The 25,239-nt window shown below is 40.1% G+C and overlaps 1 protein-coding gene across 2 annotated transcripts; it reads left to right on the top strand.

Moving 5' to 3' along the window:
• Nucleotides 1-474: 474 nt before the first annotated feature.
• On the top strand, nt 475-13,225 carry LOC101487470 (sterile alpha motif domain-containing protein 9). 2 transcript variants are annotated; one of them, XM_014414246.3, is made up of 4 exons: nt 475-596; nt 5,197-5,923; nt 6,062-6,344; nt 8,256-13,225. In XM_014414246.3, the coding sequence occupies exons 2-4, from the start codon at nt 5,207-5,209 to the stop codon at nt 11,843-11,845; spliced, it is 4,590 nt and encodes a 1,529-aa protein (XP_014269732.2). In that variant the 5' UTR covers nt 475-596; nt 5,197-5,206; the 3' UTR covers nt 11,846-13,225. The 2 variants fall into 2 exon arrangements, with proteins under 2 accessions (XP_014269732.2, XP_004552746.4); XM_004552689.5 differs by having other exon boundaries at nt 6,059-6,344.
• Nucleotides 13,226-25,239: the final 12,014 nt, after the last annotated feature.

The raw sequence follows: 25,239 nt of genomic DNA, 5'->3' as shown, positions 1-25,239 counted from the left end.
CTTTCAATTCTTTACAACCAATAAAATGTTTTTAAACTCTGTTGTGCATAATAATTTGGAACAGTGCATTTTGAGGTTTTTTTTTTCTTTTTTGCAAAAACGTAGATATCATTGGGAGGTTTTGAATAATGCAATTTGAATTGTGCTCTAATGGCTGATGACTTGAAAATTATACAGACTGCCATTTGTATCAACTATATTATTTACATAATAATTTGGAACGCAGTGTGTTTTCAGGCTAAGATTTAAGACTTTTCAGCCATTAATATCCACGCATGCTCACAGATTTGACACATTTACAAATCTGGTTACACACAAATGGATTTCAACATGTACACATTTATTTCCACGCAGACCAAAATGCGCACACACATTGCTAAAACAAAACCAAGTTAAACCACCTGTGGGTGGGTGCGACTATGATTTGAAACTGCACCTCACATGACTTCCTGTGAAAGGAAGCTCTTTTTTGAAGGAAAACAGAATGTAGGCTACATAGTACCTCCGTTATAATGACCGTGCACCTATATTTGTGCACACAGTAGACGCTATCATATTTCATATTCACTAAGTCGACTGCCAAAACGAAGCCTGAGGTGAGAATTTTGTTTATGAATTTTTTTCTTTTTTCTATGTTCCTGTAAATCGGCTAAATGTTTAAGTAGAGGCAAAGAGAATCATTCAAGAATGAGTTAGTAGATATGATTGTGCAAAGTTTTAATGTTTAGAAATTGTTAAAAGTATCGTTTTTAATGTGAGCGTGTGCTCTTTAACTTTAAACCGAGCTACGACTCGACGGATTGTCTTATTATTAGGGAGGGGCTGTGCAAATGTTATGCTGACAGCAGCATTCCAGCCAGATCCGACATACAGCTGAACTTCCAAAGTTTCTTATATTAGATTCTAAAGGAAAGTCTTTACACACTGAAACGGTAATTCAACACCGAAATATTGTTAACTTGGGGAGTTTTTCAATACCAAGTAGGCTACATTTAGTCATTTGTATATGCAAACTTGGTGCAAATAAGTTCGAACTTGCCCAGTTCACTTTCAGTTTCCGAGAACACAGCTCAGCTCCAGTTTTTTCTTTACTCACTACCCTTTTACAATGGCTGCTCGATAAATCTAATTCCCACGGGTTTTTCTTTGTTTGTTTTTTCCTTTGTTTGTTTGTTTGTTTGCTTGCTTGTTTTTATTTAAAAAAAAATGTATTCTAAGGACTTTGGCAAAACAATTTGGGAAAATTTCAGTTTACTCTAGACTGACTTGTGCATTAATTTACATTGTCAACTTAGAACTGGTTAAGAACTGGAAACTACTATACTGAAATAGGTTTCTGATGTAGAAACTATATTTTAATTCTAAAGCTGCCAACTACAATTATATGAATTTCATCTGTAGATCTAAAGAACACCTCCATATCTTTAGTCTTATTCATGACCTTTATTAATTGTCTTCCAACATCCAGATATTTATTAGAGGTGGGAATCAACATACATCCCACGATACGATATTATTGCAATTTTTTAAAATATTTTGCGATATTCATATTCTGTACATAAAGGTAAACTTTATCAATATTCATTTTATCTAATATCAAAGTCTCGCACTCAGTCTTTCTCTCATTTCAGTCAGTTTTATTGTTGACAAACTGAACGGCTTGTATTACAGTCTAGTCCAACTTAACTGAATGCAACCATCTGGTACAATTATAGCTATTCTGAACTATGCAATTTATGAAAACTATGGAGCCGATTCAGCAACTGAAGAATTTGAAAGTAAATTAAAACAAAATATAATTTTACATTAAATAAAAAAGTTTTAAACTTAATTAAATTAAATTAAATAAAACATGTCTTAAATTAAAATAAGTAAACTGTCATGTTTATTGCTGCCAAAAAACAAGTTAAACACATTTGGACAGTGAAGGAATGTCAGGATTCTTGCTCAGAAAAAAGAGCTGACCAACATGCTCTGAAGTCAGAGCATGTTCCAGTCCACAAAAACTTTTTTTGTAATAAAATATCGATTTCTGCTGTCCCTGTATCAATACATTATTAGAAAACAAAATATCACGATACTACACAGTATCGATTTTTTCCCCCACCCCTAATATTTATGTGATGTGTTTCATAGTGTCTCATAGTGTCAAGCATAATACTGTTGAGCAACAGCAGTCCCTACATGACTGAAAGACAGACTTCACCTGTTTTAATAACGACATGCATGCATGCAGCTCATTCTGCTTGTTGAACACAAACAAAGCGTTCAGATTTGAAAATGATTTTATTTTTATCTTTTACAATTCTGAAAATTACAATAGACAGTCTGTATTTATGATACGTTTTAAGAAGTATTAAAAAAATACATAATTTAATCCCTTGGTGTTCAGTGACTTTTACAGAAAGGCAAGCAGAGAGGATCCTTCAACATCCATATCTTCACCTTTCTGTATTCATTCCTGGCTGAAGAATAATTAAATAATATTACTTGTACTACTTGTATTGTTAAATAAATATACCGTATTGCAAAAAAATATTTCCTATTAGTAATGAGGAGTGGTGGAGGATTTTTTTTAGAACCATTCCTTTAGTAAAAGAAGCAATAAAACACTTTGAAAACGCCCCACTACATATAAAACTGTATAACTGGAAAATTATAAATAAATGAACAAAAAGTAAAATACTCTGCACAAAAATTTCATCTTTATTGTATAGATCGATATTACTGCTAGATGTTTACGTTTGAACCCATTTTAAATACTAAATTCTGTTTAATGTCCAGCATCATATTCTGTATAACCATGTTTGTAAAATATATTGATAACAAAAACATGACAAGTGAATTAAAAGATTTGCGCAGTTTGTGAAATGGTTGACTGCTAACGGGGAACAGGTTTATCCACAATGAGCTTGATTCATTGCTGGTCCAAAAATGATGAAAATGCTCTTGCTTTTCTCCCTGGATTAAAAAAATCTTCGAAGTTAGTTTTAATCAAATCTGAGTTTTTTTTAAAACTAGTATAACACATTTCTACAAAATATACTAACCTGAACTAAGGTTCAAACTAAATATTCAATTAAAAATATACCGACAGCTCCAGTAAGACATTAAAGTAAACGAAAAAATCCAATTATGAAGTTTAACATTAATCTCAGCCAAGTACACTCAAGAGTGCTTGTTGAAAATACTCCCTTAGGTCGGACTTCCAATCTAAAAAGTCCAAGAAGCCCCTACAACTCCAACATTACAATCCAAGATAAAACTCACTAAATGAGCCATATGCTGAGCACTGACCAGACTATTGTTGGGTTCTTTGTATGAGAGAGAAGACGAATATGCTCAAAGTTTAAATCTTGAAAATTTATTATCACACAGTTAGAATTTCAACTTAGTTTTTAAGCTGTCTGTAAAGGGACTGGAGAGACAAGAATGCCACACCCAAGCAGTAAACACTTTTATTATGAGACACCAGGGGGGGGGATGCTTCCCTCTAACAAACACGCCATATTTATAGCTTTGTTTTCTTGCAGGTATTAGAACCCCCCCCCTACAAATTCTCTCTGTCTGTTAGTGTCAGTGTGTATAATTCTACTATCAATGCATATCTTTGTAGTATAAAAGATAAAACATAAATGTGTGGTAAAAATTAAAAGAAAGATAGATAAGATAAGCCGACCCTGAACCACTGAAAAGGCACAGTATTTATACTGGTACACAACAGGACAGAAGGGTACAACACTCAGTGGAGGGTATGGTTTTCATGTGGTAGTTAAACCTTGCTTTTCCAGCTTTACTGTTGGAACATTATCAACTCGAGTGATGGCACATCCAGCTCCAACCTTGGACTTCTGAGGCAAATAGACAGCATTACTGCAGCATCGTATTACTTCCTGTTCCTGTTTCAATGCACTGTGGTCTTCTTGTCGTTTAATTTGTGGGGCTTGATTAATTGCAAACTTTTGCACAGAGACAAATTTTATAGTGTACAACCCAAATTCCAGAAAAGTTGAGACATTCTTTAAATTTTAACAAAATGAAAACTAAGACTTTCAAATCATATGAGCCAATATTTTATTCACACCAGAACATAGATAAAATAACATGTTTAAACTGAGAAATTTCCTAATTTTATGCTTCCTACAGATGGTTGAAAAAGCAACAAAGTTAAAAAGATTCAGTTGGAAGAACATTTAGCAAGTAATTGAAATTAATTGATATCAGGTCTGTAATGTGATTAGCTATAAAAGGAATGTCTTGGAGAGGCAGAGTCTCTCAGAATTAAAGATGGGCAGAGACTCTCCCCAGAGAGTGTGTACAAAGATTGTGGAATACTTCAGAAACAATGTTCCTCAAAATCAAATGGCAAAGGCATGGCAACTTATATCATCTACACTGCACAACATCATTTGTGTTGTCAGATTTATGCGGCAGCTAGTTGGGCATCACCGCACACTTTTGTGCGGTGTTATCGGTTGGACGTTACAGCCTCCCTTGGCTCATACTGTCCTTTCTGCTGGGTCTACCACTCACTAAGGATGTGGTGGTCCAATTCTGGTTCGGTGGCTGCTCTGTTCTGCGTGTATATATGTCCCATACTTATGTGCTGAACCTCGTTCCTCTCCTTCAGGGAACAGAAGTTATAGACATAACTATTCGTTTGTTTGTACCTTCTCTCTTCAAGCCTCCGCTGTCTCACACTCTCCCTCTTTCTCCTCCTGTGTCCCTCACCTCTACATCCATCAGTCAGTCCATCAGTCTGGCTGACAAGCCAGCCAGGACCAGGCTAATCAGCTGATCTCTGGATTAAAGAACACCTGCATTGTGTAGCTGCTGCACTGAGGTCCAATTCCTCAATAAAAGTAACAGTTCCATGGCAACAAGGAGAACAAAAACTCTCTCAACCCACATGTTTAAGAGAAAGCTATTAAAACAAACTAACATTCTAAATAATATGTAAAGACAAAGTAAAAAAGAATAGCCAGTGCACACATTAATATTTGCCATTTAATTATTATTAGTTATCTGATAGCCACATCAGCCATTTTTTATTATTATTATTAACGTAGCAGCTAACAGACTGTACTTGGATAAAAGATAAATAATTGCTGCAGGCTGGAACGGGTGGAATATTGAGCCATGAAGGAGTGAAATATGGACACATAGAGATGATGTGGTTTTTTTCCTCAAATTTAGGTGATCCAAAATGAACCAGTCAACAACAAGAAAACCACCTCTGATTGAAAAGTGGACCACAGAGGATGTTCACCAGTGGCTGACGGCAGAGGTCAAAGTTCAACAGAGTTGTGCAGACAGATTTACTGAAGAGGAAGTGTCGGGGGCATGTTTAGTTTCCTTCGATAAACAAGACATTTTGGAATTGGGAATAAAACACGGTCCTGCTGTGAAAATCACAGCTTATCTGGAAAGTCTGAAAAAAGCATGTAAGCATCAATCAGAGTTCCCAGAATATGTGGAAAAATGGACCAAAGAGCAGGTGAGGCAGTGGTTAGAGCGGCATGTGAATGTATACAGCAAATATGCAGAACGACTCAGAGAGGAAGATGTGTCTGGAGATTGCCTTGTTTGCTTCAGGAAGCAAGATTTAGTGGATCTAGATGTAAAAGGTGGTCCTGCTGTAAGAATTATTTCAGCACTCAAACAACTGAACCAGAAACCGGAGCCAACTCTGCAACCTATTACAGACCAAAAAGAAGCTGCCAAACCCACTGAACCAGGAAATGCTCAGGCCAAAGAAATAAACCGTCCAGAATCATATGAAAACACTGAATCCAAAAGAGATGGGATAGTGGAAAAAGACTCCAAACAGATTCAGTTACCATTTGATAAAACTTCAGAGAAAAAAGAAATTCAACAACCAAAGCCACAGAACACAGGGGTCTGGAACAAAGGAACTGTTGTGGTAAAGTTTCTGTTATTATTTATACACCACACTACATCAAATATTATATACATATTAATATAGCTTTATACAAATGAAAATGAAAAAATAAAAATCAATAAAGCTGTTGGATTCTTAAATATTGCTTTCTTCCAGCAGACCACAGTGTCACCCGATGCATCCAGGAGTACTGTGGAGATCGAGAACATCCTTGATGACCTTTTGAAAGAGGATCTTAAAAAATTTATTTTTCGTTTAAGATTACACACTGAATCCAAACGTAAACCTATTTGTCAGAGTAAACTGGAGGATAAGGACAGCATGGATATTGCTAAATTAATGACTGACCACTATGGAAGCAAGGAAGCTCCACAGGTCGCAATACAAACTCTAAAAGAGATAAATCAGCTGAAACTTGCCCGTCAGCTGGAAGAAAGAATAAGTAAGTATGAATCAACTAACTCTTCATTTCATGGTTATGTAGTGGCTGAAGCCTGTTCCTAGTAAGAATGCATTCAAATAATAAAATGTGCAACTTAGGTATAAGCTATAAATTCCTGAGAGCTTTGGGATGTGGTTTAGAGTATAACCAACTGCACTCCTGTAGAAGTACTATAACAATATATGTTGGATGACGGTATGAAAATGTCTACCGTTTCATATTACGCTATTGTTTGTTTCATGGTGTCGCAAAATAAACTAGTTATTCAGCCTGTCTGGGAAAGTAAATGGTAAATGGCCTGTATTTGTATAGCGCTTTTACTAGTCCCTAAGGACCCCAACGTGCTTTACACAACCAGTCATCCACCCATTCACACACACATTCACACACTGGTGAAGTAGTCTCATCATTCTTGACCCCCTGTCTAGGTTTGTAATTTGTCAGTGCCTTTACTCCCTGTCACATTCGCTTGGTATTTCCTGTCTCACAGAGGTGTCCCTGGATTCTCTCTGCATAAGTGCATTTTGCAGCCTTTATTCCTTTATTAGAGTGCAGACCTGGCCCAGCAAGGAGCACTCTGATCCCCTGTCCTGAAAGCCACATCTCAGGCTGTCAGCTGTGAGCGCACCTATGTGGTCATCCAGGATTTCTGGTTGTCTGTTATGTCCAGCAATGTAGCAATCAGAATTATTGTCTGAAGGCCAAAATAAATTCAGAACAGATTTATTTTCCCAAGTTGACCCTTTGGTGCTGTTATTGAGTCATCAGTGTTTTTGATTAAAAACTGATGGCTGCTTAATGTTGTCCTACTTTCTGTTCACACTTTGCTCCTAGATACGTTTCCACTGCAGGTCTATTTTAAGTTCCAAATATGGGTGAAACACTCGCATTTACATGGTGACAACTGAGCACTACAGAGCTGCGCATTAAAAGGAAACTTTAAAATCAAATAATTTGTCTTATTTTTAATAATAAAATTATTCAAATTACTCATTGAATTGTTGCAGCCCCAGTTTAAATTACCATAGAAAGTACTTGTCAGGACATACTTGTATTCTATATACTGGAAAATTCAAAGTTTTGAGTGACAGATATCGTTAATTTTTATTTCTCTTATGATTTTATGAAAATCACAATAATATATAAAATACATCAAGCTGAACCGTTAACCTTCAGAGTGATCCTGTTTATGCTTTCTTTTGGGTCTGCGCTTGCAGGTCCTGCTGGTTCAGAGACTTATCACCTATAAACAAAGCAAGATAAACAGCGATCCATTTTAACTTGCAAGGGAAGTCTGGTTAGAACCAGGCTCTTGGAGCTGAACGCTCTTCACCTGTTTCTCAGCCAACTTCAAAGAAAACGCTTTCCCTGCAGCCTTTTATTCAGTGAATACAAGCACCACCCATTGTAAAAAACCAAAAAAAACCTGTGGTGCATCATAAAATTAAGGCACTGTGTGTGTGTGTGTGTGTGTGTGTGTGTGAGAATGTGCGAGCGTGTGTGTGTGAGAATGTGCGAGCGTGTGTGTGTGAGAATGTGCGAGCGTGTGTGTGTGAGAATGTGCGAGCGTGTGTGTGTGACTTCCTGCTGATCACAAAGGGCCATCTCCCCTCATCCTGTATATGGATTAATTCCTTTAAAGGGTCACCATACACAAGCATAGGTGAGGCCATAAAGGGCAGGAAGAAAACATCCTTACTAAAAAAGGACACCTAGAACCTCACATGCAATGTGCCTGCAGTTAAACACTTGTAGCTATTGCATCCCCCACCTAGAGACAGTGGAGGAACAGAAAAATATCTAAACATGCCATTTAGGACAAGGTTTACAAATTTAAGTACCACAATGGCAACATTTAACATACACTCTAACACTTTCTTTTTACTTTGATTTATTTTTCTGTTCATACAGGTCAGCTGATGCAGATGACTCTATCAAAAGAATCTGTGAGGAAAGAAGCAAACCAGGGAGAAAAGCTGAAGACTTTGTTAAGTTGTGGTGGAAACTCACTTGATAACTATGACAAATTTGTTGTTGTTGTAAACAAGAGCAATCCAGAACAACTACATTATCTTCAGTTTCTGACAAAGTTGAAACTGTTCTGCGTGTTAGACTTTGACCACAATTCTGCTGCCTCAGGTGGATTGTGTCACTCATACAGAGAGTCAAGGGTGGCCAACCTGCATACACCACCACAATTTCAAGGACAGACTGAGTCAGTGATAAAGAACCTCAACCTCTACAAACAGACCAGCTGGGTATTCTGTAATGGCCGGCATGACTTGAACAGTAACTCAAACTTGGCGCTGGATTATAAGAACTGGCTCAGGAAATCCTGTAAAGATGTAGAACAGATAGTTTCATTCATCTGCAACCCTGAAGTTCTCCTCCATGGAAGATATCTGATCATCTTCCTCCTACTTTCACCTGTGGACACTGAGAAAGACCCAGTCTTTGATATCTACAAGGCATTCATAAAGCACATAAAGGAGGAAAACATCATCAGCGTATGTGAGTCTCAGAGCACATATCTGAAATGGAGGGAGCTGATCAAGGAGAAGTGTGACTTTGACATTGAGCATCTGTCCATAAATGAACTAACCCTGAGTGAGATCAATGGCACCATAATTGCGATGGGACGATTCAGTCAGTCATCTGTACGGCTGCTTCCCTCTTCTGGTTCCAGTACTGTTGTCCTAACACAGAAGGATGAAGATTTATTGACAGCTCTAGATGTTTTGTGTACGAACCAATGTGAAAGCGTATATGATGAAAACAGTTCAGAGTTTCATGAATTTAGAATCAGTGTTGAAGAAGAATTCTACAGAGGTGGCAAAGTGAAATGGTGGAACTTCTACTTCTGTGACAAAGACAAAGAGAAGCCATTTATCAAGCGAGACAAGTATGAGAATGTGATGAAGCTGATCAGATCTCAGTGGAGAGATTCAAACGACATGTGTGTTCTGCTCAACCTGTTTCACCATCCTGGCTGTGGCGGCACCACCTTAGCAATGCATGTGATGTGGGACCTCCGTCATGAATTCAGATGTGCCGTGCTGAAAGACAACTCCATACCCAAAACAGAAGTTGCCATCCAAGTTATTAAACTAATGAAACTTGAAAGTGAGAAACCATCTCCAGTTCTGCTCTTAGTTGATTCAAAAGAAACGGATAATCCTTACGATCTTGTGATCTCCATACGTAAAGCTGCAGTAGAAGAAAACTGGAAAGTTATCATCCTTAACTGTGTTCGTTCCCATAGTCCAAAGCAGCAATACAGACAGCACAATCAAACACAGAATCAGTTCATAACTGCTTCTTTGACGCCACAAGAGCAGAAAGATTTTGAAAAGAAACTCAAAGAGCTTGAAGAAACTCATGACAAACCTGAAAACTTTTACAGCTTCATGATCATGAAGAACAATTTTGACCAAAAATACATAGATGACCTTGCTCATAACACACTGGAGAATTTTGATTTCAGCAAAAAGGAGTCTGAGCTGTTTGCCTTTCTAGCTTTACTGAACACTTACGTGGAAGAATCAGAAATATCTCTCTCTCTCTGTGAGGATTTTTTGGGGATGAAATTTATTCGCTGGAGAGAGGACAGTGTTTTGGAAAGAATGAATCCGTATTCAAACCTTCTCATCATAGACAGGATTCAAGAATCGGGTGGATACGAAGGCCTCCGGATACTTCATCAGACCATTGCATCTGCCTGTCTGGCTGAGTTGGAGAGAAGCTGCTACACGAAAGTCAGTGAAATTACTATGCAGATGCTTCATTATGATCTGTTATTCAGTACTTTCGTTGTTAAAAACAGACTGATGCGCTCAATTGAACGAATGTTGATTGAAAGGCAACGTAAAAAAGATGGAGATGAGAGAGAACTATTTTCTCCTCTTGTACACAAAATCCATAACCAGCAGGGGAGACAAACCATCCAAGAAATCTTTGTGAAAGCCTCATCCAGATTTGTGACAAGTGCATCTATTCCTCAGGCATTGGCGAGATATTTGTACATCAATGAGCGTGACTACCCAGAGGCTCTGAAGTGGGCAGAAAAAGCCAAAGACATTAAAGAAAATCCTTACACCTTTGACACAATCGGACAAATTCACAAAAGCAATTTAAAGTCTAACATGGACAGAGAAAAGCAGGAGAAATCACACAACCCAGAGGACTTGGACACAAACATTAAGATAGCCATCAATGGTATGAAAGCTTTCAAAAGAGCCCAACAGCTGGCAGATAAGGAAGATGAACCACAAGAAGAACCACCTGATGATGATTCAGAGGACTACCCCAGAAAGTCATACAATGTTTATGGGTATGTGCGCATGCTAGAAATTGCTTTCATGGTCTTTGAGATACTGAGCAAGTTGCCTTTCTTTGATGAACACAACCCAATGAAGAAAAAGTATCTGCAGAGTTTTCTTAGGGGAAATAAGCTCAACACTCTTTGTGATGAGGACAATGAGATCACCAATTGGTATGTCAAGATCATCAACGAACACGAGAGGTTTCTTGTTAAACTGAAGTCTGACGTCAAAGAAATATTTGATATCCTTAACTGTTACTTTGCCTACATTAAAGGGGTGTGTGAATTTGACTCAATGAATCATCGAATAGTCTGTGACCATTTTAAGAAGTATGTTCATCTTTTCTGTAGTACACCTGAAGAAATGACAAAAGAAAAAGAACATCAATCCAATCTCACTTTGAAATTGGATGTCCAGGAACAAAAGCTGTTTCTTGAAAAGAACCAAGCAGACACTTTCTCAGGAATACTTCAGCATTTGGACAAGCCTGCTGAAAAGATTGAAAAGGTCACAGAATGCTACGCATTTCTGCAGAAAACTGGCAATCAAAAACAAAATGCACAAATGAAAATTAATTACATCTTGTCAAACATTGTTCTTTACTTTTTGAAACCAAAATCTAAACATGTCAAGAGTTACAGATTCCTTTCTGGTCTACTTTCAGAAACTCTGCAGGAAAAAGGACTATGTCAGGATCTCCCAGATCCTTATTATCTGGCTCTGCTTTTATTCTGGCCAAGTCCTACAGAGGAAAACACAGAAATCGGGACATATGTCACAGCCATTCGAAAGTCTTCCCACAAGTACCTGTCCAAGTTATTTAATAAGAGAAGCACTATTGCCCGCTTATACTTAGGAAAAGGGGAAGGACTAAAGAGGCTTGTTTCAAAACCTAAACTAGATGAGAGCTTTCTGCCAAAGATGCCTCGTGATACTTTGGCACAACTTTGGTGGAACGGAGACATATTTAAGGAAAAAGCAATCATCAGCCGCCTCCACCGGGTCAGTGGGACTATTGAGCAAGGAGCAGTGTATGCAAACTATGGTCAACAGAAGATCCTGGTGCGTCCAGCTCGGTTAAGTGGAATCAGAAGTGGCTTTAGCACAGAAAAAGTGTCTTTCTACATTGGTTTTGCCATTAACGGACCGCTTGCATATGATATTAAGTATGAAAACTAAGAGGGAGACATTCATAATGCAGCAAGTGAGCCAAGACACTGAAGTGAGACAAGTCTAGCAGCTGGTATTAGCTTTATCAAGAAAATGTAAAGAAAATGTAGAGAAAATGCAAAACAAAAGGTGTATAATGTTCCCTAGTCTTCCCTAACCAAAATAAAAGCAAACAATAGACAAATGTCTAAACTAAGCTCCTAATCCAAACCAAAAAGCCTTCTCACTTCTACTACTGCTGCAGTGTTCGACATATACAGTGTAATATTTACAATTATCTGTTTACAAACCTATTTACAAAAACTGGTGGGCTGCTCACTAACAGACTTTCAGATCAGAGTCCCCACACAAGAATTACTAACAAAGATGCTGTTGATTTTGGAGGCAACACAGGAGCTGGTGTTTATGAGGCTGGTGTCCATCTAGTCAACCAATCCTGAAACCAATTCAAATCAGCCACTCAGCAAACAGCTTTCTCAGCAAATACACTAAATTGGAGTTAAGAGAGAGAAAAGCATATACTAACATATACTGTGATGGGAGGAGCCGAACACAAAAACAACAGACATGATTCTGGATCATAACAGTATATTAATTTAATGTGTTGATTGAATTCAGTGATTTGTAAGTGATATGTATACTCTGTTATGATAAGTTTTTCAGATCACTGTGGTTCTGGTGTGGGATATTGACAAGCCATTTGGAACAGCTTGTTTTACTTATGTAAGAAATATAAAGTTGTTGCTTTTCCTTTGAAAAATATTGCAATACTAATCAGGTAACAGGAGCAATCTCTTTTTTTGACACGATTATTTGATTGTTGTGATTACTATGTAGCGATTTATATTTGTAAATGCTATCACAGCTATGGATTTAAAAATATATAAATGTGTATTTTGTCATTTTTTAATACGTAAACAACAGACAAATCTTATGTGTATTTATAATTTAGGAGGTCTTTGTTGAAACTTGAACATCTTGTTTGATGGGTTAAGGTTATGCACTTTGCAGTGATAAATGTTAGGAACTCTTTAGCTTCATATTCCTCCTGAAACCAAAGAAATGAAATAAACATGAATGTTTATTTTAAAATATTCTGTTTTTCATATTTACATCCAGCAGTAGTTGTGGACTCTCATTCAGAACTCGTAGTGTCTGTATAATTATGGCCTCATAAAATAAGGAAAATCTTTGCTTCTGGCATGATTCATATTTATGTTTCTAATGTTGATAAATAAAGGTTGGTTCAGAAAATTATTCAGGCTTTGTTTTAAAAATTGATCTCTATATCCAACCAGAGCATGTTCTGGTAAGATATACATTCTACATCAAGTCAAAACAGCATCAACTAAACTGTACAATAAATTAAAGTGAAAACAAAATGCCTTATATCTAAGTTTGGTCTTTTTTTTTCCATTAAAAATGTTTATTACTGTATTCCTACTCAAATCCTTTCGCACACTGAGGTCTAACTTATAGGCCCACCCTTTGCAGCTATAACAGCTTCAGCTGGTGTGGGAAGTGATTTTTCTGTAGAGGACCTCCAATCCCAAAATGAATTAAATATAATGTAAATGTAAAAATTGAATATGTCAACAATTAATTTGAATTGGAAATAATTCATTAATTAACTATACAACTAATTAATTAAATGTGCATTCATTTCATTGGTTTAATTAATTATATATTTAATCAATTCATTATTTTTTTAAATTTTTTATATTTTTTTATTGTCTGTCTTTTCTTTAAGAAAAGAAAAGCAGGTAAGTCATAAACTCCTTGATATGTTGATATTATGTCAGTAATTCTGTAAGTCTGAAGAATAATGTAAAATGTTCACTTTTTTATAGCACATCATTAAAAAAAAACATTGCAGTTTCACTAGTCAGTCACAGGAAATGGTTTATGATAGTAATCCCTGCCTGTTGGATGACAGAACAAGAATGTTCCAGTGTACGTGACTAACCCATATAGGCTTAGGCATGTGATCAGCCCAAAAAAAAGTCACATAAGTATTTAGTAAATAATAAAAATAACAGTAATTTAATAATTTGCACTCAGTAACAGGCCTTTTACTTGCTTATATACTTACCTCCTTACTGCTAAATGGCCTGATTCAGGACAGAACAGAGCTGCTACCCTGAGGCTGAAGTTTCCCGTTTCTGTTTTCTTAATCGGCTCTTTTTTGACATTGTGCTGCAACTGCAAAATTAATACTGTACATCATAATTTAGGGTTAATCTATTTAAAATGTATAATATCAGTAAATAATATTATTGAGCTGATCTGGGGTTTTGAACTTGCATTCTTACATTTATACTGCTTGTATTATTGTGTAGTAATACTTCAGTCAGGTACTGTGCACAGTCTGACTCTGTCATCTCTGACCGTCTCTGTTGTGACTCAGATTTACATGCGCACACACACACACACACACACACACACACACACACACACACACACACACACACACACACACAGAAAGAAAGCTCGCCTCACAGAGCGCCAAAAATTCATAATAACCCAAAAGTAATAAAAATGATGAAAAATCCATACAGTTTATGGAAATTCTGTACAGGCTGACATATATGACTCCAGATGGACTCATGAGCACTTCTTTTTGTGCTCAGACAAAGGCCCTAACCAATTCTGGACATCCAAACCAGGTCCACAATTTGGTCATCCACCATGAGCAGACATGGATGTCAATATGACATCTTTTTTTCAACATCTACTAAACTTCTAGTGTTGATGTCGATAGGGCCTCCATGCACGGTCCAAATATGGTCAATGTTCACGTCTTTTCAGTGTCAAATTTAAAATCATTGGTTTTATACTGCTTCTAGAGGCTCTGTAGTCCCGTGTTTCCAGAAGGTGTAAGGCATGTTTTAGTAAAGAAACAGTTATGTGTGAAGGAGTGCAGAGTGATCAGCAGACATCTATGAGATTGCTGGCCTCCTGAGCTAAAACAAAAGTGAGCAGCTGCTCAGTGGATGTTGAGCAGAAATGTCCCCAGCTTCTCATAGACAGTTTCAAAATGTGAACATCAACAAAAACGAGTAGATAGTCCAATTTATACATACACACTGAAACAAACTTCTTTCAGTCCTGCTACTGATCACAACTACATTTACTTCCTCTTACAAAGCTCTTCACAATAAAACAGGATACTTGTGAAAATGTAAAACCCCTCCCCAGCCCCCCACCCCATATATACTGAATAAAATATAAATAATCTGTATTCATATATACTATGTTGATAGCAGCAATGGTAATATTTGTAAATAAAAAAATGTATTTGTCAGGTTTCAGTTAACGGACTCAGGCGCAGACCGGGACTCCTTACAGGATTTACAGATTTTATTTACACAACGACACCAGGTGATGCTATTTACAAAGTGCTGGAGGGAGGGGAGGGGGGTCCAGGGTATGTGAGGGAAAAGACGGGAATCTGACGTCCTCCAAAGGCTCTCTCTCTTCACTCCCCACACTGGGGAAACACCATCCACTCACTCGTCCACGGGATGACAGGCAGGCAGGGAAAGGTCCGGGATAGATCTGTACACAGAGATTATAGTTAGAGGCGAACAGACGGAACGAACTCACAGATCCTTATTTACAATCTACTGAGCGACTGACGCTGATAACTCAACGATCCAGCGACGAGTGACACAGTGCTGCTGTCTTAAATCGGCCTTGTGATTATCCCGATCGGCAGCAGGTGCGTGGGCCAGGGGCGGGAGCCCATAATGAGCATCGCCCCGGCAGGAGAGAGAGAGAGAGAGAGAAAACATGTTGCCTAATACAGAATCAGCTGGTGAGGCACAGGGACCATGACAGTATTGATCACGTAAGTTTCCTGCACCTGTCATAGACGTCCACCTGACATCCAAAAACATTATCCAGTCCAAAGTTCAAATTTTTAAGACCAATGGACTCAATATTGACATGATCTGCACGTCTCCCCAATGTCCAATGTTTAGTGGGAATGTAATATTTTTTAAAAATATCAACATTGTTATGCAATGCAGGTTCATATCTACAAAATGGAAATTGACTTGGTGTGTTACAGTTTTTTACAGACGCTAGGACACATTTCTCAATACTTAGGTCACTTTTGCAAAACTCCTCACACAGTGAGCACAACAGAAGTCTATGTGGGCTAAACTGAGGATCAGTTATCATTGTTTTGGCACAAAATGCATTCAATGACTACATCTCTCAAATTTCATGAATTACAGTTTTTTCTGATTGCTTAAGCACATTTTTTGTAACTACTGGCTAATTTTGCAAAACTCTTCACACAAATAAGAAAACCTGTCACCCAATAATCAAAACATTGTAGTTCTCTTGCAAAAGCAAACACAGCTAGATTAACTCTTCACACCTTCGTAAAAATGGTGTTTCCGTATCAAACAGTACACACAAGCCATCATCTACTAAGCACACAATGCGCCAACTGCACACTGATGGTATGAATACAAAACACATCTGGCTTTTGCTTTCTCTGTGCACAAGGTAGGCTATGTCAGTTTGAGCTCATACTTCTGTCATAGATCCATAAGCATAGAGGGATCCAAACTTCAAGTACTGGTGTTTATTCAAACACATCAAAACAAACACAAGTGTTTATTTCCAAGTATAGGATTATTTGCAATCGCCATAATGACTATATGGGTTACTTTGTCTGCAGTGAACATGCTTCCTCTGCCCCAGCATCTGGTCATCTAGCAATTCTGTAAAGTAACAATTTCAGTATTTGTACATCAAAGGTATTGGTGTGTTTCTCATTGGCATATGGCAGTGCTACAAGTCTTTGTGCGAAGTGACTGTACTAAGCGATTCTCATTTCAAGATGTCCTTATGGTACTTGCTACAGTGTAGCGGCTCGAGTTAGGCTGGACCCGTTGGCCAGCTACCCTCAGGGTCATTCCACGGTTGATTACATGGTCCACTATTGTAGCTCTGATGTCATCAGCAATTCTATTTCTTACTCTTCCTACCCTTCCTCTCCCCCCTCCTCGTCTTCCTCTTGCTCCTCCTTGTCCTTGTCGTCCTCTTCATCCTACTTCTTCACCTCCATGTCCTCTTCCTCGGCCTCCTCTACTTCTCACTCTTTCTGCTCCCTCCATTGTACTCCACAAACAAAGCTTACCTGTATTACAGTTTTTTCTGAATGCTTAAACCCTAACTGTGATTCCTGTAGCACAATCTCTAAAACTATTCAGACTTATAGCAAAACCACTCACTGAGTTTGCAAAACTAAAACTGCTTTGCACTCAGTTTGCAATTTTGTAACACACACTTTGCAAAACTGTAGGCACAATTCACTGCACAACACTCAATTACCAAATTTCCAACACACTCCTAGCAAAAGTATACACATGTATGGCTATCATTAACACTAATTTGCCAACTGTCTGGCACACTTTCACATGTGAAAACTTTTTTAGATAATTAGTTCACTTTGCAATCAGCCTAAGCACTATAATACAGGTAAGCTGTGTGTGCGGAGTACAATGGAGGGAGCAGAAAGAGTGAGAAGTAGAGGAGGCCGAGGAAGAGGACATGGAGGTGAAGAAGTAGGATGAAGAGGACGACAAGGAGGAGCAAGAGGAAGACGAGGAGGGGGGAGAGGAAGATGAGGAGGGGGGAGAGGAAGGGTAGGAAGAGTAAGAAATAGAATTGCTGATGACATCAGAGCTACAATAGTGGACCATGTAATCAACCGTGGAATGACCCTGAGGGTAGCTGGCCAACGGGTCCAGCCTAACTCGAGCCGCTACACTGTAGCAAGCACCATAAGGACATCTTGAAATGAGAATCGCTTAGTACAGTCACTTCGCACAAAGATTTGTAGCACTGCCATATGCCAATGAGAAACACACCAATACCTTTGATGTACAAATACTGAAATTGTTACTTTACAGAATTGCTAGATGACCAGATGCTGGGGGCAGAGGAAGCATGTTCACTGCAGACCAAGTAACCCATATAGTCATTATGGCGATTGCAAATAATCCTATACTTGGAAATGAACACTTGTGTTTGTTTTGATGTGTTTGAATAAACACCAGTACTTGAAGTTTGGATCCCTCTATGCTTATGGATCTATGACAGAAGTATGAGCTCAAACTGACATAGCCTACCTTGTGCACAGAGAAAGCAAAAGCCAGATGTGTTTTGTATTCATACCATCAGTGTGCAGTTGGCGCATTGTGTGCTTAGTAGATGATGGCTTGTGTGTACTGTTTGATACGGAAACACCATTTTTACGAAGGTGTGAAGAGTTAATCTAGCTGTGTTTGCTTTTGCAAGAGAACTACAATGTTTTGATTATTGGGTGACAGGTTTTCTTATTTGTGTGAAGAGTTTTGCAAAATTAGCCAATAGTTACAAAAAATGTGCTTAAGCAATCAGAAAAAACTGTAAAAAGCCATCTCTAGACCCAGCAGTCTTAGCTAATTATAGGCCAATCTCCAACCTTCCTTTCATATCAAAAATCCTTGAAAGAGTAATGGATTGGATTTATATAGCGCTTTTCAAGGCACCCAAAGCGCTTTACAATGCCATTATTCATTCACTCTCACACACTGGTGGAGGCAAGCTACAGTTGTAGCCACAGCTGCCCTGGGGCAGACTGACAGAAGCGAGGCTGCCATATCACGCCATCGGCCCCTCTGGCCAACACCAGTAGGATAAAGTGTCTTGCCCAAGGACACAACAACCAGGACAGAGAGCCCGGGGATCAAACTGGCAACCTTCTGGTTACAGATGCGCTTCCCAACCCCCAGCGCCACGGTCGCCCTGTAGTTGTCAAACAGCTAACAGATCATCTGCAGAAGAATGGCTTATTTGAAGAGTTTCAGTCAGGTTTCAGAGCTCATCACAGCACAGAAACAGCTTTAGTGAAGGTTACAAATGATCTTCTTATGGCCTCTGACAGTGGACTCATCTCTGTGCTTGTCCTGCTAAACCTCAGTTCAGTGTTCGATACTGTTGACCATAATATCCTATTGGAGTGATTAGAACATGCTGTAGGTATTACTGTACCATTGGCCAGCTTCCCTCAGGGTCATTCCACGGTTGATTACATGGTCCACTATTGTAGCTCTGATGTCATCAGCAATTCTATTTCTTACTCTTCTTACCCTTCCTCTCCCCCCTCCTAGTCCTCCTCTCCCCCCCCCCCCCTCCTCGTCCTCCTCTCCCCCCTCCTCGTCCTCCTGTTGCTCCTCCTTGTCCTTGTCGTCTTCTTCGTCCTACTTCTTCACCTCCACGTCCTCCTCGGCCTCCTCTACTTCTCACTCTTCCTGCTCCCTCCATTGTACTCCACACACAGAGCTTACCTGTATTATAGTGCTTGGGCTGATTGCAAAGTGAACTAATTATCTAAAAAAGTTTTCACATGTGGCAGTGTGCCAGACAGTTGGCAAAATAGTGTAAATAATAGCCATAAATGTGTATAGTTTTGCTAGGAGTGCACTGATCATTTGGAAATTGAGTGTAAAGCAGTGAGTTGTGTTTACAGTTCTGCAAAAAGAGTGTTGTGCAGTGGATTGTAGCTACAGGTTTGCAAAGTGTGTGTTACAAAATGGCAAACTGAGTGCAAAGCAGTGTTTGTGCTTTTAGTTTTGCAAACTCAGTGAGTGGTTTTGCTATAAGTATTAATAGTTTTAGAAATTGTGCTATAAGAATCACAGTTAGGGTTTAAGCATTCAGAAAAAACTGTAATAGACCTCTCTGCATTGAATCATATCTGTTATTAATCTCTGTCTCTCTTCCACAGCATGTCTTTCATCCTGTTTTCCTTCTCTCACCCCAACCGGTCGCAGCAGAGCCTGGTTCTGCCGGAGGTTTCTTCCTGTTAAAAGGGAGTTTTTCCTTCCCGCTGTCGCCAAAGTGTTTGCTCATAGGGGGTCATATGATTGTTGGGTTTTTCTCTGTATTTACTGTACAATATAAAGCGCCTTGAGGCGACTTTTGTTGTGATTTGGCGCTATATAAATAAAATTGAATTGAATTGAATTTGTAGTGAAATGTCATTACTTCACAGAAAAGGAACTACTTCTTAGAAAGGCAGCTCACTTTCACTCTTTTGCCAATGACATCCAGTTATAGCTCTCCTGCTGGCCTGATACCTCCCTCCCACCTTCTTCTTTTACAGAATGCTTATCTGAATTAAAATCCTGGTTCAGCTCTAATTTTCAAGCTCAGTGAGGTTTAAACTGAAATCCTTCTTATTGGCACTAAATCCAACCTACTGAAGGCAAATCATTTCACTCTCACTATTGAAAACTCCACGGTTCTCTCTTCACCTCAGGTTCAGAGCTGTAAAGGTCCATTTTTGTTTATTGGTATAAGCTGTATAGTTATGAGTAGTGTCCAGTAGAGGGCTCTGTCACTTAGTTAGCGACAAGCTGCACTTCCCAGCTCAGACCGGAAAATCAAAGACTTGTGGTGTACATGTGCCAGAATGCTGCTCTCAATGAAGCGCAAGGCAGTGTGATACCAGAGTCTAACAAAGTAAACACATTGCGGCCCTTGGGAGGCGGAGCGAAGTAGATGTTTTAACCTGTACCTGATTGCTGAGTTGATATTTTGTTGTATTTATTACTTTGATTTATATTTGAGTTTATATTAATAATAAACATCGAATAAGATGTATTTTGTGTTTCTGTTTAGTTTTCACGGTGCATTGGCACACCTCAGCACTGTTAGATGCTAATGAATCTTGAAGTAAAAACAATGTGAAATTCTAAATAATGTACAAGCTTCTTCTGCTCACCTTCAAGGCCCTTCATAACCTTGCTCCTCCTTACCTTTCTGACCTGTTAAGCACTACCTCTTCTGCCTACTCACTTCAATCTTCTTCTATCCAATGTGCTGTGCCTTCTTTCCATGTCAGCACCATGGGAAGCAGAGCTTTCGGTTGCTCAGCTCCCAGGCTGTGGAACTCTCTGCCCCCAGATATAAAAAACATTGGTTCCCTCCTCCTGTTTATTTGGGTTCAAGTCTGCATATTCACTGTGAAATGTTTATTTATTTTATCTTGTTTTTTTATTGTTCTTCATTTTGTCATTGTTCTACTATGTGTGCCCCAGTTACATCAGTGCAAAAAACCAAACAAACAATAAATATAAGAAGAGTAGGAAAATAAATATACACGTTAGGAGTAGGGGTAAAGGGGTCAATAACAAATTAAAATGTACAATTTTCAGTATGATGCTTTTATTATTGCTATTGTTAAGTGTCCTCGGGTGTCTTGAAAGGCGCTTTTAAATAAAATTTATTATGATTATGATTATTTTTATTATTATTAATAATAATAATAATAATAATGTCACTATAATAATAATAATAATTATTGTTGTTGTTGTTGTTGTTGTTGGAGCAAATTTGCAGTACAATAGACAGTTTGATGAAAAACAGCTGGACTGATACTGTTAACTAGGGCTGCTCAATTAATCGAATTTTAAACAAGATTATGATCTGGGCTTTCAAAGATCATTAAAAATGACTGAGCCGATTATTAGCCCCTCCCTCATTTATCCGCGACACCTTAAAGGCCGGTCCGTGAAAATATTGTCGGGCATAAACCGGTCCATGGTGCAAAAAAGGTTGGAGACCGCTAATTAAGAGAACCCGAGGGAAGCTCGGAAAGCTAAGCAGAAGTTATTTGGAGAGGAGAGAGTGACTGCCCTTGGTTGAAAAGAGAGGTAAAAAAAAACCTTCAGTGGTGTTGCACACTATTTTATATTATTTTTCAAAGTCATTATTCAATACATTGTTATTGTTAACCCTTTAAAGCCGGTCAGAGCAGCACGCTACGTTTTGTGTAACTATTTTTAAATCCCTGTAGAACCTGAACCGTGTAAGCTAGCGCAATAATTATTATTTTTTTGCATATGAAACCGGAGGAGTTGTACTTGCATCTTATGCCATCAGCTTGTCCTCGGTCACAGTTTCCTTCCACATAAAGCTTTGCAAAAATTGCATAAAAAGCGCTTGCAGGAACAAAAACATAATATTCCAGAAACACGCTTTGCCGATCCGATCAGCTGTTCATAACACTTTCCACAGTGAAACAGACGTCCGCCATTTCCTGGCCGAAACCGGAAGTGACATCATTTTCGCGGAAATGTAGTTTTTTACTTGTAGGCCTTAAAAGCCTATACTGGTCATGTTTGACTTTTCTGAATAGTTGCTGGGATGCTTAGAACTCGAATTGCACCGCTGGAAATAGTTTATTTTGATGCACATGCTGTTTTCTTTGCAAATTTGCATCATAGGATTGTTTTTTTGTTTTTCCTGCAGTATATAAAAATTGGTGTAACTATGAAGACACTCAAAATAAATTTCCTGTTGTTGTAAACTATTTTGTGCAACTTTTTTGTATTTAAAGTTTTGAGGGATAAACCGCTTAAATTTCTCCAAGTAGAAATATATGTAAAAAAAAAACAAAAACGATTTTCAATTTTTTTGTAGTTTATTGCACTTTTTTGCAATTGATGTAGTTACTATGGACTTAATGCATACATATTATTAAAATATGGGCTATAACAGTTGTATAGCAACTTGAAATGCTCCCACAAATGGCACTACAACATGTAAAAAAAATAATATAAGCTCTGGCGGACTTGGTTCTATAGTAGGTCTTAAAGGGTTAAATAAATATCGTCAAATAATCGAGATCTCAATTTCAGTAAAAATAATCGTGATTATCCTTTTTGCCATAATCGAGCAGCCCTACTGTTAACCCTTTTTGCTGTCACTTTTCTTTGGTGGGCAGGGTTTGTGCTTTGAGGACCTTGACAACTCTGAGAGTGGTGCCCAACAACTCACACGTCTATCTGTCCTGGTAAAGGCAGACCCTGATCTTTGGACCTCAAGCTAAAAAGAACATCCTGTTGTGCAGTTGTGCTATGGCAACTGTAAAACCTAATGGATGGAAATATTTCTGGATGGAAATATGAAATCAGAGCTTTTTATACTTCAGCATAACAACACATATAATATCCATCCATCCATCCATCGTCATCCGCTTTGTCCGGGGTCGGGTCGCGGGGGCAGCAGCCTAAGCAAAGAGGCCCAGACCTCCCTCTCCCCAGCCACCTCCTCCAGCTTGTCCGGGGGAATACCAAGGCGTTCCCAGGCCAGCCGAGAGATATAATCTCTCCAGCGTGTCCTGGGTCTGCCCCGGGGCCTCCTCCCGGTGGGACATGCCTGGAACACCTCACCCAGGAGGCGCCCAGGGGGCATCCTTGTCAGATGCCCGAACCACCTCAGCTGGCTCCTTTCGATGTGGAGCAGCAGCTGCTCTACTCTGAGCCCCTCCCGGATGCCCGAACTTCTCACCCTATCTCTAAGGGAGAGGCCAGCCACCCTTCGGAGGAAGCTCATTTCTGCCGCTTGTATCCGCGATCTCGTTCTTTCGGTCACTACCCACAGCTCGTGGCCATAGGTGAGGGTAGGGACGTAGATCGACCGGTAAATTGAGAGCTTCGCTTTTACACTCAGCTCCCTCTTCACCACGACGGACCGGTGCAACGTCCGCATTACTGCAGCTGCAGCCCCAATCCGTCTGTCGATCTCCGGCTCCCTTCTCCCATCACTCGCGAACAAGACCCCGAGATACTTGAACTCCTCCACTTGGGGCAGGAACTCATCCCCGACCCGGAGTGGGCACTCCACCCTTTTCCGGCTGAGAACCATGGCCTCAGATTTGGAGGTGCTGATCCTCATTCCCGCTGCTTCACACTCGGCTGCGAACCGTTCCAGTGCGAGCTGGAGGCCTTCACCCGATGAAGCCAACAGAACCACATCATCTGCAAAAATCAGAGATGAGATTCTGAGGCCACCTAAGCGAAAGCCCTCCGCCACTTGGCTGCGCCTAGAAATCCTGTCCATAAAAATTATGAACAGAACCGGAGACAAAGGGCAGCCCTGGCGAAGCCCATCACCCACCGGGAACGAGTCCGACTTATTGCCGGCAATGCGAACCAAGCTCTTGCAACGGTTGTATAGGGATCGAATGGCCGGTAGCAATGGGCCAGACACCCCATATTCCCGCAACACCTCCCACAGGACACCCCGAGGGACACGGTCGAATGCCTTCTCCAAGTCCACAAAACACATGTAGACTGGTTGGGCAAACTCCCATGCACCCTCAAGTATCCTGGAGAGGATAAAGAGCTGGTCCAGTGTTCCGCGACCAGGACGAAAACCGCATTGTTCCTCCTGTATCCGAGGTTCGACTAACGGACGAACTCTCCTTTCCAGCACCCTGGCATAGACTTTCCCAGGGAGGCTGAGGAGTGTGATCCCCCTGTAGTTGGAACACACCCTCCGGTCCCCTTTCTTAAAGATGGGGACCACCACCCCGGTCTGCCAGTCCACGGGTACTGCCCCTGATCTCCACGCAACATTGCAGAGGCGTGTCAACCAGGACAGCCCTACAACGTCCAGAGCCTTCAGGAACTCGGGGCGGACCTCATCAACACCAGGGGCTCTGCCACCAAGGAGTTGTTTAACTGCCTCAGTGACCCCGGAAATTGGCGGGTCATTCCCCTCATCCCCAGACTCTGCTGACGTGTCAGTGGGATTAAGGAGGTCCTCGAAGTATTCCTTCCACCGCCTGACAATTTTCTCAGTCGACGTCAGCAGCGCTCCGCCAGCACTATACACAGTGCAGGTAGAGCACCGCTTTCCCCTCCTGAGACGTCTGACGGTTTGCCAGAATCTCTTCGAGGCAGTCCGAAAGTCTTTTTCCATGGCCTCTCCGAACTCCTCCCACACCCGAGTTTTTGCTTCAGCCACTGCCCGAGCCGCATTCCGCTTGGCCTGTTGATACCTGTCGGCTGCCTCCGGAGTCCCACAGGCTAACCAAGCCCGATAGGACTCCTTCTTCAGCCTGGTGGCTCCCTTCACCTCTGGTGTCCACCATTTGGTTCGGGGATTACCACCATGGCAGGCACCCACCACCTTGCGGCCGCAGCTCAATGCAGCAGCTTCGGCAATGGAGACGCTGAACATGGTCCATTCGGACTCAATGTCCCCAGTCTCCCTCGGAATGCTGTTGAAGCTCTGCTGGAGGTGTGCGTTGAAGATCTCGCGGACTGGGGCCTCTGCTAGACGTTCCCAGCACACCCTCACTACGCGTTTAGGTGCACCAGGTCTGTCCAGCGTCCTCCCCCGCCACCTGATCCAACTCACCACCAGGTGGTGATCAGTTGACAGCTCAGCCCCTCTCTTTACCCGAGTGTCCAGAACATATGGTCGCAGGTCTGCTGATACGATTACAAAATCGATCATTGACCTACGGCCTAGAGCGTCCTGGTGCCACGTGCACTTATGGACACTCTTATGTTCGAACAGGGTGTTCGTTATGGCCAAACTGTGGT

The sequence above is a fragment of the Maylandia zebra genome, linkage group LG23 (genome assembly GCF_041146795.1).
Source record: "Maylandia zebra isolate NMK-2024a linkage group LG23, Mzebra_GT3a, whole genome shotgun sequence".
Classification (NCBI taxonomy): Eukaryota; Metazoa; Chordata; class Actinopteri; order Cichliformes; family Cichlidae; genus Maylandia; species Maylandia zebra.
The sequence above is the reverse complement of the archived record's forward strand: the minus strand, read 5'-3'. Positions and strand labels throughout refer to the sequence as shown.